This window comes from Mytilus trossulus, chromosome 12 (genome assembly GCF_036588685.1).
Source record: "Mytilus trossulus isolate FHL-02 chromosome 12, PNRI_Mtr1.1.1.hap1, whole genome shotgun sequence".
In the NCBI taxonomy this organism is placed as follows: Eukaryota; Metazoa; Mollusca; class Bivalvia; order Mytilida; family Mytilidae; genus Mytilus; species Mytilus trossulus.
Window position 1 is genome coordinate 14,261,092 of NC_086384.1, and position 19,547 is coordinate 14,280,638.

At 31.8% G+C, this 19,547-nt stretch overlaps 1 protein-coding gene across 1 annotated transcript in view; it reads left to right on the forward strand.

Moving 5' to 3' along the window:
• Positions 1-2,172: 2,172 nt before the first annotated feature.
• LOC134692800 (uncharacterized) overlaps positions 2,173-19,547 on the forward strand; it is a 34,547-nt gene continuing 17,172 nt past the window's right edge. Inside the window, exons 1-4 of the mRNA XM_063553353.1 lie at positions 2,173-2,277; positions 5,049-5,252; positions 15,150-15,310; positions 16,750-16,948. Of these exons, the coding sequence (XP_063409423.1) occupies positions 2,202-2,277; positions 5,049-5,252; positions 15,150-15,310; positions 16,750-16,948 (640 nt within the window). The 5' untranslated portion in view covers positions 2,173-2,201. The remainder of the gene's footprint in view (positions 2,278-5,048; positions 5,253-15,149; positions 15,311-16,749; positions 16,949-19,547) is intronic.

Consider the following 19,547-nt stretch of genomic DNA (forward strand, 5'->3'; position numbering starts at 1 on the left):
AAAAATCTATCAAATGTGCCAAAAAACGTCACTTTTCAGATGTTTTTTTTTCAAAAATGAAAGTGGCCGCATCTGTGTTCATTATCAACCTTTATATATCGTCGCTGGGCTGCCAAAATGGTCCAGGTGGGAGGAAATCTTTGGTATAACAAAATAGCATACAGTTAGACCAACCAAAACGTTTGAAATAAGACATATTTCAAAATTGCCAATGTCAGTTGTTTGTAAAGTTTGCTTCCAAAACCTTTTATGAAAACTTAAAAATCGTTGTATTATGGCTTTGGGAATAACATAATTGCAAATTTCTTTATTTCTGGGATAATCCAGAAATCTCAAAGTTTTTATTGCACTGCTATTTACAAAAAAAATCAAGTTCACATACAACATTTTGGAAGCATGCATTTTGTCAAAATTTTCAAAGCCTGCATGTTTGTGAGATATTTTTTTCTTGAAAAAATTGTAATTTACAACATTTTAGAAGCCCAGCGACGATATGTTATGTATTATTATCAAATGCAACTTACATTTTAATATTATGAATGAACATGAATGCGGCCACTTTCATTTAAGACCGAACCTGTCTGAAATTTAACTAAAATGCTAAAATTGTGAAGATTTCAGTAATTTAGCATTCCTTTAAAAATGAGGTTAGTATCTGGTATATGTGCATTGTATTGTCAAAAACGGCCCATATTTGTGTAGCAGAAACATTCTACTTTCCAATAAATATCTAAAAGATAAAATTTTCACAATTTTGCAAAACTGCTATATTTTGGGGCCAAATTAGGGTCTTACTGAACCTACTCCTTTTTAGAATTACTTTTACATAGGTTCATTTAAAAAAATTAAACCATTTTTATACGACCGCAAAAATTTTTGCAGTTGTATATTGGTATACCTTTGTCCTATGCGTTGTCAGAAGACGTTTGATTTCCCGACAGTAACTTTATTATAAGGAAATTTAAAGACAAGGTTTATGACCACAAAAGGAAATTTGGGATTGAATCAGTTATTTCTATTTAATGTAATTATTTGGTAAAACATAAAAACTGTATATTTTATTATGCCCCACCTACGATAGTAGAGGGGCATTATGTTTTCTGGTCTGTGCGTCTGTTCGTCTGTCTGTCCGTCCGTTCGTTCGTCCGTCTGTCCCACTTCAGGTTAAAGTTTTTGGTCAAGGTAGTTTTTGATGAAGCTGAAGTCCAATCAACTTGAAACTTAGTACACATGTTCCTTATGATATGATCTTTCTAATTTTACAGCCAAATTAAACTTTTGACCCCAATTTCACGGTCCACTGAACATAGAAAATGAAAGTGTGAAGTTTCAGGTTAAAGTTTTTGGTCAAGGTAGTTTTTGATGAAGCTGAAGTCCAATCAACTTGAAACTAAGTACACATATTTCTTATGATATAATCTTTCTAATTTTACAGCCAAATTAGATTTTTTACCCAATTTCACGGTCCATTGAACATGTAAAATAATAGCGCGAGTGAGGCATCCATGTACTTTGGACACATTCTTGTTGAATTATTTTTTTACATGATAAATAGTTACTCTGAAACTAATGGACCAAACAAAGTTGGATAGATTTTAAATGTTTGCTTTATAACCTTGTTTTCTTTCAGTTTTTATATAAGAATGGAGATAACTATATTGTATTTGAAGCTCAAACATCAATTAGTGATTTGATGGTTGAAAATACCTGTTTACTAGTTTGCTAAAGTGTCGCCAATAAACTGGGTTGAGATCTAACAAACATGTTTAACCCCGCCGCATTTTTGCACCTGTTCCAAGTAAGGAGCCTCTGGCCTTTGTTATATAGTCTTGTATTATTTTAACTTTTAGTTTCTTGTGTACAATTTGGAGTTTAGTATGGCGTTCATTATCACTAAACTAGTATATATATTTGTTTAGGGGCCAGCTGAAGGACGCCTCCAGGTGCAGGAATTTCTTGCTGCATTGAAGACCTGTTGATGACCTTCGGCTGTTGTATGCTCTATGGTTGGGTTGTTGTCTCTTTGACACATTCCTGATTTCCATTCTCAATTTTATCCAGTAATTATAATATTGATAGTATAAACGTTTTTTTTTTATTGTCATACTCCACTATATTTAGATTGTTTTATTTTCTTTTAAGGCATAGAGCTGAGGCAAGATCATGGCAGATACATTTTTCATGCAGACAGTAACTTAGATATGAAAAAAGTTATCACTGAATGTCTATTTCAAAATCATCATCTAAGATTAACTTCAGTAGCTGTTATTCTTGATGGTTTGTTCATTTCTGTTTTTCATAAGAATTTAGTTTTCATTTTTGTGTTCATATATATAAATAAGAAGATGTGGTGTGATACTATGAGACAACCTTCCATCCAAATCATCATGTATAAAAAGTTTACAATTATAGGCCAAAGTATGTTTGTCTGACAGTTCTATTTTAACATGTTTAGTTTCATGTTATTTACAAAAGTGTCATTTGACCAAATAATTAGAAGTTTCAACACAATGTTGTGCACCTAAAAAAAATACTGGTCATGTCTGAGGTTAATAGGGACCTTTCAAGAGTTATCTTACTTACTAATAGAAAAACAAAGGATTGTGTATCTATCCATGACATTTAGGGCATACGATACAGTTACAGGGGAGGTTATGACGTTGCTAAAGTAAAATTTTATTTTTGTGACGTCAAACTGTGATATATCAGGAAAAGATGCATTTTTCGAATGATTTTTATCATTCAAACTGATTTAATTTGAAAACGAGTGCATGGACCCCTATTTTTCAAAACGACATTTTATTTCATTTTCCAGGGTGATTATGTGGACCAAATTTTATAAAACTTAATAGTGCAATTTTTTTAATTTTGTTAAATGTACAGCAAAAAATGACGTTTTTCTCAATTCATGACCATTTGATAAATATGAGTATAATTCTGAATAAAAAATGCATAAATTTTTAGAATATTTATAAAATACAGAAATTACAAATTATTTAACAAAAAACCAATTTGTGGTTAAATTTTAAAACAAAAAACTTTATGTCTTTCTTTCGAAAGGAAAAATACGGACACAAATCAGAATTTTGAGCAAATATACCAAATTTCGACCTCATTTAACTAAAAAAGTATCTCAAGGAGGTATATTTTTTGTTACATATTTGATTTAATCAGGCAACAAATAACCTATATGGAAATTTTCATCAAACTGTAAATACAGGATCAAAACTGTATCGTATGCCCTTAAATCAGTACATGCACAATAAAAAACACATGAAAAGCAAATGAACAGGGCTTTTATTGCTATTCTTCATCTCAAAGTCACAGTAAGGCTATCAACTTGGAGCAAAAAAACTCTCACTTCACTAGTTTTAAAGCCTGTAGCACTGGCTTGAGTAGAATTCTTTGCAAAAATAATCTGAAAAGACTTTGTAAGATGTAACACTACCTTATTGGGCCTGGTGGTAAATGAACATACAGGAAGTAGCATATATTTGATTATCTTATACTGTTTTTTTTTAGTTCAACTGTCCAAAAAGGGCAAAGTGAGCTTTTCTCATCACTTGGTGTCTATCATCCATCGTCGTCCATAGAAAAATCTTCTCCTCTGAAACTAATGGCCATAGGCCAAATGAAACCAAACTTGGTCTAAATCAAATTATCATCCTTATGGTATCTTGTTTAACCATGATGGACGATGACCCAGTCCATCTACCAAGATGGCCACCATGGCTAAAATTGAACATGGGGATAAAATGCAGTTTTTGGCTTATAGCTCTGAAACTAAAGCACTTAGATCAAATCTGTTTTGGGGGTATCAGACAACATGATGTTGGGTTGTGCCCCTAAATAAGTAATTTTATGGGTATTTTGCATTTTGTTGTTGTTATCTTTTATACAATAATAGATAAAGATATACTGTAGCTAGCAAAAATCATGGTCAGCAATATTAGATCTATAAAAGAGTTTATATGACCAAAATCATACCTGTCAACTGGCCGGTAGTCTGGGGGTGTGACCTGAGATTTTCACAATTATAAGGGATCACCTGGCAGGACACCCGCCGTGTCACTGAATAACTGGGAATTACGAAAATGACCCATTTTCACCTGGACTGCTAATTAAGCCTTGAGATTGATTTCAAAACTGTTTTTTTTTTTAAAACTGGCAAATTCGTTATTCTTCCATCAACAGAAGTTCAGCTTGATGTGTAAACTGTCAAATTAAGTGCATGGCTTCAAATGACAGCTTTGGTGCAAAAAACTTTGTAAATTAACACTAATTACCTTAAGTTAGCTTTAGGTCGTAAATAAATTTCACTGTTGTCAGTTTTACAAACATTTTTCAACTGGAGTTACTTTCCCTTTTTTGTCACCATCAAAATTGTTCCTTATATTTACGTTTTTTTTGTTAAAAAAGATTAAATCTATTACATATAAAATTCAAATACATATTGAAATATAACTTTTCATTAAATTCATACCTTAAAACAATTATATAAAAAAAGTTGAAAATTATTTTTTTCATCTTTACTTCCTTTAACAAAGGCTGAATATCCAGTTACAACTTGATGGTGAAATACTTGTAAAACAATGTAGAAATACCAATGACCAAAGAAGATGAGGTAGTGTCACACAAATTTATCAAATCTTTTCAAAGTGCAATGAAATAATGTTTAATACAATTTTAAATTACTTAACCAAGTGAACATGTTTTGGAAAGAAAACTTTGATTAAATTATAAAAAAAAATGTACTCTAATTACTGAAATTCAGCACGAAAAAGTTTGTACACGTCATGACCTGAGATTTCATTTTTCTAAGCAGGTGTCACAGGTTGACAAGTATGCCAAAATTGTCAATCAATCCCTTAAGAAGTTTTTGACTTTTAAAGACAATTTTACACAATTTGTGTCATCGATGGATATCACATATCTTTTGTTTTTTCTATTTAAATAGTGTCTATACAAATGTAATCAAATAGTTGCAGATAAAGAAAAAAACCAGGACCTTAATTTTAAATTTCATTGACTCCTATTCATGTTTTCAGAAAACAGAATGAAACCTATAGGACAAGACATAAAAGCAATTAGAGAGGCTGTATATGAAGATCAAGAGAATCCTTACTTGCAAATAGTTAGAATATATGTCAAAAACAAAGCACAGTTTGATAGATTTCATGAAGAAAAATGTAAAGGAATAGACAAAGAGTCAGGAAAACATGGAATGGCAATTGGATTTGTTAAAAAAGCAGGTAAAAGACACATATAGGGTACTGAAGACTACAGTTTTTATATTGTCTGCAAGGAAAGTAAAAGAATGTAAGACATCTAAACTAACAATGACATTATATAAAAATAAGATGTGGTATGATTACCAATGAAACAGCTCTCCACCAGAGACCAAATAACATTATTATTTGAAAAAAGCTTTTATGGTTCAGAGTGTAGGGACCAGGATTCTTCATACTTTATAACTTTGAATACATTTGTTTTGATCACACATAATTTTCAATATAATGGAATTTGATGGGACTGTCATACAAGTGAGACGTTTAAGTAGCTTTAAAACCAGGTTTAATCCATCATTTTCTACATAAGAACATGCCTATACTAAGACAGGAATAATGAAAGTTAATATCCATTAGTTAGATGTGTATAGTAAAGTTTTGATTTTGCACTTTTCTTTCTTGTCCCTGTCTGTCTGTCTGTCTCTCTGTCTCTGTCTCTGTCTCTGTCTCTGTCTCTGTCTCTGTCTCTTTCTCTGTCTCTGTCTCTGTCTGTCTGTCTGTCTGTAAGTCCGCCTGTCTGTCCATATGATAAAAGATGCAAAAGATATGAAATAGTGTCCACCCACAGGACAAATTTCTCATCACTTTGCATCCGGCGTTAGCTTTTACAAAAATCTTCTCCTCTGAAACTACTGGGCCAAATCAAACGAAACTTGGCCACAATCATCTTTGGGGTATCTAGTTCAAAAAATGTGTGGCGTGACCTGGTCAACCAACTAAGATGGCCGCCGCTGCTAAAATAGAACATAGGGATAAAATGCAGTTTTTGGCTTATAACTCAAAAACCAAAGCATTTTGAGGAAATCTGACATGGAATAAAAATATTTATCAGGTCAAGATCTATCTGCCCTGAAATTTTCAGTTGAATCAGTCAACCCGTTGTTGGGTTGCTGCCCCTGAATTGGTAATTTTGAGGAAATTTTGCTGTTTTTGGTTATTATCTTGAATATTATTATAGATAGAGATAAACTGTAAACATCAATAATGTTCAGCAAAGTTAGATGACCGAAATGGTCAGTTGACCCCTTTAGGAGTTATTGCCCTTTATAGTCAAGTTTTAACCATTTTTTTCATAAATCTAAGTAATCTTTTACAAAATCTCCACTGAAACTACTAGGCCACAATCATCTTTGGGGTATCTAGTTTGAAAAATGTGTCCGTTGACCTGGCCATTCAACCAAGATGGCCCCCAGGGCTAAAAATAGAACATAGGGGTAAAATGCAGTTTTTGGCTTATAACTCAAAAACCAAAGCATGTTGAGGAAATCTGACATGGGATAAAAATGTTTATCAGGTCAAGATCTATCTGCCCTGAAATTTTCAGTTGAATCAGTCAACCCGTTGTTGGGTTGCTGCCCCTGAATTGGTAATTTTGAGGAAATTTTGCTGTTTTTGGTTATTATCTTGAATATTATTATAGATAGAGATTAACTGTAAACATCAATAATGTTCAGCAAAGTTAGATGACTGAAATGGTCAGTTGACCCCTTTAGGAGTTATTGCCCTTTATAGTCAAGTTTTAACCATTTTTTCATAAATCTAAGTAATCTTTTACAAAATCTCCACTGAAACTACTAGGCCACAATCATCTTTGGGGTATCTAGTTTGAAAAATGTGTCCGATGACCTGGCCATTCAACCAACATGGCCCCCAGGGCTAAAAATAGAACATAGGGGTAAAATGCAGTTTTTGGCTTATAACTCAAAAACCAAAGCAATATGAGGAAATCTGACATGGGATAAAAATGTTTTATCAGGTCAAGATCTATCTGCCCTGAAATTTTCAGTTAAATCAGTCAACCCATTGTTGATCCATGGGTTGCTGCCCCTGAATTGGTAATTTTGAGGAAATTTTGCTGTTTTTGGTTATTATCTTGAATATTATTATAGATAGAGATAAACTGTAAACATCAGTAATGTTCAGCAAAGTTAGATTTACAAATAAGTCAACATGATCGAAATGGTCAGTTGAACCCTTTAGGAGTTATTGCCCTTTAAAGTCAAGTGTTAACCATTTTTCATAAATCTAAGTAATCTTTTACAAAATCTCCACTAAACTACTAGGGGTGCTATAAACAGTTTCGTATAAAAAACTAGGGGTTATTCCCTGACTAAAAATAACCATGGAGGGAAACCCCTGTTTATTAACTCAATTGGTGCAAAAGTATCATGTTTTTTGTGTTTGATTGTAAAAAATAGTTAATTAGCTTTCAATTAAACAAGGTAGAATGATTGAAATATTTTTAAAAATTAAATTAACTTTACATGTTTTGAGGGGAGACAACTTTGTAAACATCCTGGTTTTTTGGCAGTGAAAATTGAAAACTTATTTGCAGCCACTGTAGCTCTTTTCGGAGCAGGAAACCGTACCCTGAAACAAGATTTTTTTGAAGGGCCAGGTAAAAAACTACAAATTTCATACAGTTTTGATTATGAAAAACGTGCATGGATCATGTCTTCATGTCTGTGCACATGACCTGGTTTCAAGTTTTTTCTGTCAAAATTAGAGCTTTTTTCCCCCATGTTCATTGGATGGAATGTTTTTAATATATTAAAAGTACACATTATTTTTATTTCATTATAAACTAGAGAACATTCTGATTCCATTGATATCAAGTTTTATACAAGTATCTTTATTTATCAGTCCACCACTAAGGGTCACTTATGCATGGTCCCTAAAAATGTGACGTCATAGAAAAAAACTGTTGATTGCACCCTAGGCCACAATCATCTTTGGGGTATCTAGTTTGAAAATGTGTCCGATGACCTGGCCATTCAACCAAGATGGCCCCTAAGGCTAAAAATAGAACATAGGGGTAAAATGCAGTTTTTGGCTTATAACTATGAAACCAAAGCATTTAGAGCAAATCTGACAAGAAGTTAAAATGTTAATCAAGTCAATATCTATCTGCCCTAATTATACGACCGCAAATTTTGAAAAAAATTTCATTGTATATTGCTATCACGTTGGCGTCGTCGTCGTTGTCGTCGTCGTCCGAATACTTTTAGTTTGCGCACTCTAACTTTAGTAAAAGTGAATAGAAATCTATGAAATTTTAACACAAGGTTTATGACCATAAAAGGAAGGCTGGTATTGATTTTGGGAGTTTTGGTCCCAACATTTTAGGAATTAGGGGCCAAAAAGGGCCCAAATAAGCATTTTTTTGGTTTTCGCACTATAACTTTAGTTTAAGTTAATAGAAATCTATGAAATTTTGACACAAGGTTTATGACCACAAAAGAAAGGTTGGGATTGATTTTGGGAGTTTTGGTTTCAACAGTTTAGGAATGAGGGGCCAAAAACGGGCCCAAATTAGCATTATTCTTGCTTTTTGTACAATAACTTTTGTTTAAGTGAACAGAAATCAATGAAATTTAAACACAATGTTTATGACCACAAAAGGAAGGTTGGTATTGATTTTGGGAGTTTAGGTCCAAACAGTTTAGGAAAAAGGGGCCAAAAAGGGACCCAAATAAGCATTTTTCATAGGTTTTTGCACCATAACGTTAGTATAAGTAAATAGAAATCTATGAAATTTAAACACAAGGTTTATGACTATAAAAGGAAGGTTGGTATTGATTTTTGGAGTTTTGGTCCCAACAGTTACGGAAAAAGGGGCCCAAAGGGTCCAAAATTAAACTTTGTTTGATTTCATCAAAATTGAATAATTGGGGTTCTTTAATATGCGGAATCTAACTGTGTATGTTAATTCTTAATTTTTGGTCCCCTTTTCAAATTGGTCTACATTAAGGTCCAAAGGGTCCAAAATTAAACTTAGTTTGATTTTAACAAAAATTGAAATCTTGGGGTTCTTTGATATGCTGAATCTAAAAATGTACTTAGATTTTTGATTATTGGCCCAGTTTTCAAGTTGGCCCAAATCGAGGTCCAAAATTAAACATTGTTTGATTTCATCAAAAATTGAATAATTGGGGTTCATTGATATGCCAAATCTAACTGTGTATGTAGATTCTTAATTTTTGGTCCAGTTTTTAAATTGGTCTAAATTAAAGTGCAAAGGGTCCAAAATTAAACTAAGTTTGATTTTAACAAAAATTAAATTCTTGGGCCTCTTTGATATGCTGAATCTAAACATGTACTTAGATTTTTGATTATGGGCCCAGTTTTCAAGTTGGTCCAAATCAGGATCTAAAATTATTATATTAAGTATTATGCAATAGCAAGTCTTTTCAATTGCACAGTATTGTGCAATGGCAAGAAATATCTAATTTCACAATATTGTGAAATAGCAATTTTTTTTTTAATTAAGAGTTATCTTTCTTTGTCCAGTATAGTAAGCAAGAAATATCTGCAAGAATTTTTTTTAATTGGAGTTATCTTTCTTTGTCCAGAATTAACTTAAATCTTTTGTTACATTGTATATTGTTATATACAATATACAATGTATATTCACTTTTTACTACCAACTGATAAATTTAGATAATCTTTACCATTCAGTGATAACAAGCAGTTTTTTTACATCTTAATATTTTATGATGTATTTAAATGAGTAGTAATTGTTGCAAACTCCATTAGAATATTTTAATTGAAATTAGTTTTGGAATAAGGGAAAGGGGGATGTGATTAAAAAATTGAGTTCAATTTTTCTCATTTGAAATTTCATAAATAAAAAGAAAATTTCTTCAAACATTTTTTTGAGAGGATTAATATTCAACAGCATAGTGAATTGCTCTAAGAGAAAACAAAAATTTTAAGTTCATTTGAATACATTCATTCTGTGTCAGAAACCTATGCTGTGTCAACTATTTAATCACAATCCAAATTTAGAGCGGAATCCAGCTTGAATGTTGTGTCCATACTTGCCCCAACCGTTCAGGGTTCAACCTCTGCGGTCGTATAAAGCTACGCCCTGCGGAGCATCTGGTTTTTCAGCTGAATTGGACAACTGGTTGTTGGGTTGCTGCCCTCCAATTGGTAATTTTTAAAGAAATTTTGCTGTTTTTGGTTATCTTGAATATTATTATAGATAGAGATAAACTGTAAACAGCAATAATGTCTAGCAAAGTAAGATCTACAAATAAGTCAACATGACCCAAATGGTCAATTGACCCCTTAAGGAGTTATTGCCCTTTATAGTCAATTTTTAACAATTTTCATTAATTTGGTAAATTTATGAGAATTTTTACCAAATATAGTTCTCTGTTACTAATGGGCAAAGTTCATTATAGATATAATTGTAAGAAGCAAAATCGTTCAGTAAAGTAAGAACTTCAAACACATCACCATCACCAAAATACAATTTTGTCATGAATCCATTTGTGTCCTTTGTTTAATATGCACATAGACCAAGGTGAGTGACACAGGCTCTTGAGAGCCTCCATTTTTTTACGACCGCAAAATTTGAAATTTTTTTTCGTCGTATATTGCTATCACGTTGGCGTCGTCGTCTGCGTTGTTGTCGTCGTCGTTGTCAGAATACTTTTAGTTTTCGCACTCTTACTTTAGTAAAAGTAAATAGAAATGTATGAAATTATAACACAAGGTTTATGACCACAAAAGGATAGCTGGGATTGATTTTGGTAGTTTTGGTCCCAATATTTTAGGAATAAGGTGCCAAAAAGGGCCCAAATAAGCATTTTCTTGGTTTTCTCACTATAACTTTAGTTTAAGTAAATAGAAATCTATGAAATTTTGACACAAGGTTTATGATCACAAAAGGATGGTTGGGATTGATTTTGGGAGTATTTGGTCTAACTGTTTAGGAATAAGAGGCCAAAAAAGGGCCCAAATAAGCATTATTCTTGGTTTTTGCACAATAACTTTAGTGTATGTAAATAGAAATCAATGACATTTAAATACAAGGTTTTTGAACACAAAAGGAAGGTTGGGATTGATTTTGGGAGTTTTGGTACTAACAGTTTGGGAAAAAGGGGCCCAAAGGGTCCAAAACTAAACTTTGTTTGATTTCATCAAAAATTGAATAATTGGGGTTCTTTGATATGCCGAATCTAACTGTGTATGTAGATTTTTAATTTTTGGTCCCGTTTTCAAATTGGTCTACATTAAGGTCCAAAGGGTCCAAAATTAAACTTAGTTTGATTTTACCAAAAATTGAATCTTTGGGGTTCTTTGATATGCTGAATCTAAAAAGGTACTTAGATTTTTTATTATTGGCCCAGTTTTCATGTTGGTCCAAATCGGGGTCCAAATTAAACTTTGTTTGATTTCATCAAAAATTGAATAATTGGGGTTCTTTGATATGCCAAATCTAACTGTGTTAGTAGATTCTTAATTTTAGGTCCCGTTTTCAAATTGGTCTTCATTAAGGTCCAAAGGGTCCAAAATTAAACTAAGTTTGATTTTAACAAAAAATAAATTCTTGGGCTTCTTTGATATGCTGAATCTAAACATGTACTTAGTTTTTGATTATGGGCAAAGTTTTCAAGTTGGTTTAAATCAGAATTCAAAATTATTATATTAAGTATTGTGCAATAGCAAGAAATTTTCAATTGCACAGTATCCAGCAATAGCAATAAATCTTCTTTAATTGTACAGTATTGTGCAATAGCAAGAAATTTTCAATTGCACAGAATTGTTCAATAGCAAGAAATCTTCAATTGACAGTATTGCGCAATAGCAAGAAATATCTAATTTCACAATATTGTGCAATAGCAATCAATTTTCAATTGGAGTTATCTTTCTTTGTCCAGAATAGATATTTGTGCAATAGCAAGATATTTTCAATTGTCAGTATTGCGCAATAGCAAGAAATATCTAATTTCACAATATTGTGCAATAACAATCAATTTTCAATTGGAGTTATCTTTCTTTGTCCAGAATAGATATTTGTGCAATAGCAAGATTATTTTCAATATTCTTTGTAAATTTGAGTTATCTTTCTTTGTCCAGAATAGTAGTTGAATCAACTTAAATCATTGTTTTATACAATCATCAATGTATTTTCACCATTACTACCAACTGATAAATTAAAACAATCTTTACCATTCAGTGATAACAAGCACTTTTTTTTTTACATTTTAATATTTTATGATGTATTTAAATGAGCAGTTATTGTTGCAAACTCCATTAGAAATTTGAATTGAGATCAGTTTTGGAATTAGGGAAAGTTTTTCTCATTTGAGATTTCATAAATAAAAATAAAATTTCTTCAAATATTTTTTTGAGAGGATTATTATTCAACAGCATAGTGAATTGCTCAAAGGCAAAACAAAAATTTTAAGTTCATAAGACCACATTCATTCTGTGTCAGAAACCTATGCTGTGTCAACTATTTAATCACAATCCAAATTTCGAGCTGAATCCAGCTTGAATGTAGAGTCCATACTTTCTTCAACCGTTCAGGGTTCAACCTCTGGGGTCGTATTAAGCTGCGCCCTGCGGAGCATCTGGTTTGTTATGCTTGATGATATTGATTTGATATTTGGTAAATAGTTTTATCATGACAAGTTACAGATCAAATTGTAAATTTGTTCCAGTCTGATAATTTTATGCAGAGTTATAGTCAGAGGTCGAGTTAAAAGCTTTTTTGTATACTGGCTAGCCGTACCAGTGGACTGAAAAGTCTACTGGTCAGGATCCAAATCTGCTGGTTCTGCAAAAATGTCATTCATATGACAAGCACTATAATTATAAATGATAGATTTTCATGCTTTCTTTTACATATGTTGGACAAGAAAAAGAGAGAGTCTTGATCCTGATTTTGATTAAGCATTTGATAATCTCAATGATTTTCTGTACCATAGGGTGTCTGAATGGGTGGTCTGGGGTGCTGTCCAGAAATTTTCCACATTTCAATAGCTGGGACCTGATCAAATGACTGTATGGTAGTGATATTGTTGGCTTTTTTCAAAACTACCTCTACCTTTTTTTATTGGGAAAATATGCATCATGTTCATCAAATTGGGAAATTTATAATAAACCATGAATTTGACTGAAACTTTAATTTACAGACCCATTTTCAAGAGTCAAACCCTGCTTTAAAATAAGACCCCCTTTTGTCAGTCATGATACCTAAATAGAGCCTTAAATGTGCACATATAGTTATTTTAGGCATGACAAATGTTTAAATGAGTTTTTTCATTTTGATTTCATGCACAATTACTACTGAGACTGCACTGTTTGGTGAAAAAGTAGTCTTTTTGGGAATAATTTAAAGCCATTTTTTTCAAATTGGGATTCTTCTCCAGGGAAAAAAACCTTTATTCTCCACTAATTTAAGGCAAACAGTGTGGTGTTTTCCTCTTGTTTATTGCAGTAAATTTTTTGTGCTGTTCTGATTGTTCATGAGCATTTCCACATTTTGTGATGTTTTGGATGACTTTCACCCAAGATATTAACAATTGTAATACTTATTACCCCTCGGTACCATGTAATTAATTTCGCATATTAAACCTTTTGTAAACAAACCAAGATTGTAATGCAATCAGTGATTTTTATCAACAAATATTTACTGGTGCGACTCAAGTTATACTGGTCCAGGACCATCTGATCAGGGCTAATTTCGACCCTTAGTTATGGTCCTTGGACTTCGAAAATTTACTCAAATAATCAGGTTCTACACTTTTGTCCATCATGCTTGAATATATGTTGACTTGATATTTGACATTGTTATATATATAGTTTACACCATGACAAGTTTTAGATCAAGTTAGCAATATTTTGATACTGTACAATGAATTCTTAACCAAGAGGGGACTAGGAATTGCCATGCAATACTCCAGAATGCTTGTTAAATTTTCCTTGGAGTTTGATATTTTTGTTTGTTTTGCTTTTTATACGTCCGTCAAAATTTTGAGGGGATGTATTATGGTATACAAATGTCTGGTGTCCGTCCCTCCGTCTGTCTGTCTGTCTGTCTGTCTGTCTGTCTGTCTGTCTGTCTGTCTGTCTGTCTGTCTGTCTGTCTGTCTGTCCGGCGTAAACATAACTTGAGAACGACTTATCCAAATTTCATCAAACTTAAAATAGTTGTTTCTTATGATAGTCAAATGATCTGTATACTTTTTGGTGAAAATAAGATTAAAACTTTTTGAGTTACGGCACTTTGTAACTAAAACAGGGGTGTGTTTTTTTCACATGTCGCACCATATCTCAAAAACGATTTATGATTATTGCTTAAAACTTTACACATGTCTTTGTTATATTCATCTAAAGATCTGAATACTTTTTGGTATTGATTCAAAATTTAATTTTTGAGTTATTGAGTATTTTGTAAAAAAGGGGGAGTTTTTTTTTACATGTCATGCAATATCTCAAAATCGATTTATGATTATTGCTACAAACTTTACACATGTCTTTGTTATATTAATCTTAAGATCTGTATACTTTTTGATGATGATTCAAAATTTAATTTTTGAGTGATTTTGTATTTTGTAAAAAAAGGGGAGTTTTTTTTTACATGTTGTGCCGTATCTCTGTAACAATTTATGATTATTGCTTAAAACTTTACACACTTCTTTGTTATATATATTGATCTAAAGATCTGTATACTTTTTGGTGATGATTAAAAATTTTATTTTTGAGTTATTGAGAATTTTGTTAAACAGGGGAGGTTTTTTTTACATGTCGCGCCCTATCTCAAAAATAATCTATGATTATTGCTTAAAACTTTACACACTTCTTTGTTATATAAATCTAAAGATCTGTATACTTTTTGGTTTTGATTCAAAATTTTATTATAGTGATATTTAGTTTTTTGAAAAAAAAAACCAGGGTGTGGGGTTTCCCGTCGTGTCTCATAAACTATATATGGTTATTGCTTAAAACTTTCTCAGAAACTATTTATGATTATTGCATATAACTTCCACAAAAGACGTCGGGCGTATCATGTGCTCATGGTGCAGCTGTTTATTTACACTTTTATTAAATTTGTATTTTCAGCTTCAACAATTTTTGGACAAAGAGAACTTCCTCCTTGGAAGAAAGTATTTCTTCAAGGCAAAGATAAGCAGCAGTATTTAGTGATAACAGGAAAAAGTGATGATGTAACAAGAACAAGAAAGAAAATTATTGATATAGTGCAGCAAAAACGACAACAAAAGGTAATCAAAAACAAGTTGCTTTCTTTAAAAAAAAGAAAAGCAATAAGTGAACCTTAGACCGCTGACTGCGGGGTCACAGACAGATTTATATAATTGACTGTGAATAGAAGAAGCCAGTTGAAAGTATATATTTATATCTCCAATTTTAAAGCTTGACTATTTTATTTATTACTTTGGAATATACATAACTTTTCTGATGATAACCCTCTTGCAAATCCCATGACTTATGCAAATTGCTCAAACCAATCACATTATGAATTTATGCTCTCCGCTGGCTTTATAATCTGAATTCTTATTCTCAACTCGTTATTGAATTTATCTGTACTCATGCAGGAACATATATATTGATGGGACTTGACACTAACTAATTGTAGTTGATTTTATCGTCAGGTCATAGGTAATAAAGATTCGATACTGAAACGGACATGTGTTTAATACGGACTTGCTATTATCCTAATAATTTCTGATAATATCAATAAAATGTCATTCAAACTAGTTTTATAGTGATGCAAGAGTATAAATCTTGTTATCTGTCATTTCAAATTTGTTAAAATTGCATTCATTTCATCACAGAATGATACAGAATGTAAACAGGATAATAAAAAATGGCGGGGATTGCCGCGATGATGCTCAAATTTCCTAACAATTATAAATCACTTTACATTAAATAAATCAAACTCATTTTGATAATTTTATATGACAAAATATATTTACTTTATGTTAAAACTTCTTTTTATTTATGATTAGAGTTATGTGGTTAATTTATTGAGCAGTTCTGATATTTTTTCAGTCAGACGCTACCAAAATCTATAAATCTCGGAAGTCTCGTGGAGTACGAGATTTCATCAATTTTATACTGAAAAGCCTATCAGATTCATTTCCCGTTAGATATACTGTTCCCATACTCATGGTAGATGTTGTCAAGATAAATTTAAAGTATAATTTCCATGTGCGCGGTGATACCTGTGGCATGCAATTATTTGGGACCTCTTATAAAGAGTTTATAATATTTTGGTCTCATTATCATAAAATCAAATATTATTAATTTGTATATTTTGACTATGTTCATTCTTTCAGTTAGTCACTAATGTTAAACTTTATTTCAAGGGTCTATTGAAAACAGCAGATAAGTGTGGGACAGAGGCATGTTCAGTGAACTGTGAAATTGTGGTCAAAATTCTTATTTGGCATTAAAATTAGAAAGATCATATCATAAGGAACATTTGTACTAAGTTTTAAGTTGATTTGACTTCAATTTCATCAAAAATTACCTTGACCAAAAACATTAACCTGAAGCGGGACAGACGGAAGGATAGACTTACAAACTAACAGATACACTAATGGAAGCATAGACCGAAAAACATAATGGCCTTTAGTGGGGCATCAAAATTGTTTACCACGAAAATAAATTATTCACTGTAATTTTAAATGTCTTGTAGATTTGGTTTTATGTTGATAGACAAGATGGGAAAGTGCAGTTTGATGATTTTACTTGTGAAAGACTTGACCAAGCTGGTTCTGGATTCAAAAATGAAAAGGTTATCAAATTGAAAGATGAAGAAAACCAAGAGTGGACATTTGATTTAGATAAAATGAAATGTACAAGAAACAAGATATCGTATCAACTTTGTCAAGAAGGTATGGTTAAATATATTGGTGAATTTTTCTCATTTACTTTTTATTTAAATTATAGGTAATTTGCGTGACATTCGATACATACCAACTATGACATGCATTACTTAATATAGAACCATATTTAAAAATACAGTAAAGCAACAGAGAGGTATGATAATATAAGTTACATATTAAGGTAATCTGAAACATGTTTCTTGTAATTTTAATGTTTAATGTTAAAATTATTGAACTAATGCATGCATATAAAGTAAATTGCACCATGTATGCACATTTCCAGCTCACCTGGCTTAAAAGTAAAAGACCAAGTGAGCTTTTCTCATGACTTGGCATTCGTCTCTTGTCATCCATCATCATCATTGTCGTTGTTTATTTAGTAATTAGGTACTTAGTTAAAACAAAGTGTCTGATGACTTTGCCTGCCAGTCAAGATGACTAACATGGCTGAGATAATAAAAATAGGAAATAATATAGGCAAAATATAAGTTTTGTCTATTATTTTGAAAACTGTTATAAATTCAGAAAATCAGACCAAAGCAAAAATGTTGAGCTATACCAATGTTTTTGCCAAAAACTGTCAGTAAACTTCACATAGGAGATATTTCCCTTTAATGTCAAATTTTACATTTTTATGCTCCGGACCTAGCAGAGGGGGCATTAAGTTTTACCTTTGTCCATCTTTACGTTCCATAATTGGTCTTCATTCTCTAAATTTAGTTTGCCTCAACCAAATAATATGAAACTTATACACAATCCTTATTTAATACCACAAAACACAGATCAAGTTCGAATTTTTTTGGTGTCAATTTTTTTTCTATCAAGTTATGCCCCTTTACAAATGAAAATATTGCTGAATTTTGTTTCCGTTCTCTAACTTTAGTTTGCCTCAACCAAATATTATGAAACCTTTTCACAATGCTTATTACTAGAAAACACACATCAAGTTTGAATTTTGATGGTTTCACTTATGCTGAAATTCTAGAGTTCTGCCCCTTTACAAATGCAAATATTGCTGAATTTTTCGTTTCTGTTCTCTAACTTTAGTTTGCTTCAATCAAATGTTATGCATAATGCTAATTACCCCAAAACACAGATCAATTTACAATTTTGGTGATGTCACTTTCAAATCTCTAGAGTAATGCCTCTTTACAACTGGAAAATTGCTTAATTTTTCATTTCTGTTCTCTAACTTAAGTTTTCCTCAAGTGTTATAAAATGTATACACAACGCCTATTACCACAAAACTCAGATCAAGTACAAATTTGGGTAGTGTCACTTTTACAGATCTTGAGTTATGTCCCTTTATAACATTATACACAAGTGGGGAAATCATCTGTGTCCCATGGACAAGATTCACCAGGCCACAATTAAAAATATTTCAGTTTGCCCAAACCCGACACATGATGACTGGGTGTGGGTTGGTAGGTAGGCAAATTCTTTTTTTTTCAGAATTTGAATGAAAATATTAAAACAGTATATCTTTGTTTTCTGTCCAACCTTTGTAGATACAACCAAAAGCCATGCATTTAAAACCTGTATAAATAAATAAGTCTTCTATTATATACGATTTGTATCCTGAGATGTTTATAACCCTGACAATTGCTATATGTGTGAAAGGGCTGGTGTATTAATGAATTGATTTTCCACAGTTACATCAACACGATGTTTAAGTAAAAAAAATATCAGCTGTCAGATTATATGTAATGATGAAATTTGTTTGCAGTTTTAAATTCTATATCTATTAAAATAGATTGAATGTCCTAAAATATTTATATGAATTATTATCTTCCATCCATAGTTTGTGTCTTTTTTTGTTTTAAAAAAAAAAATATATTTCACATTATCACACAAGTAAATTAATTTGGCTATAAATAGATCAAAGTATGTTCTGTAGAATCTCCAAACTAAAAACGTATTTGTTATAATTTTATTTCTGTAAATAATCAAGTTTTGTTTTTTTAAATAATCATTATTGATAAAATATTGTTGCATAAAGTTAACGTTTTCTGGAGACTATTTATTTTTAGGTCAAGATTCTGGAGGCTTCCTCACAAATTTGTATAAAAATCCAATATGGCGTCCATATTTACTACTTTTGCATATGTGAAAAAAATATTTCTGACAAAAGTCAGATTTCTCTTTTCAAAGGGGATTTATATTTATATTGTAATAAATAATTGAGAAGGAGTTGCATTCAGTTAAGATTATATTTCTGATGCTGTGAGCAATTATAGTTTTATCAAATTCTCCCAAACAGCAACGTACTGATCTTGTCAACTGAGACTTGTAAATTTGAACTATTTGTGTAAAAGGGCATCTTATTCACACGATATAGAAAGATTATAATTAAAGACAACAATCTATCAAGAAATAATTCCTTTTTAGCTCACCTGGCCCGAAGGGCCAAGTGAGCTTTTCTCATCACTTGGCGTCCGTCGTCCGTCGTCGTCCGTCGTCGTCGTCCGTCTTCGTTAACTTTTACAAAAATCTTCTCCTCTGAAACAACTGGGCCAAATCAAACCAAACTTGGCCACAATCATCATTGGGGTATCTAGTTTAAAAATGTGTGGCGTGACCCGGTCAACCAACCAAGATGGCCGCCACG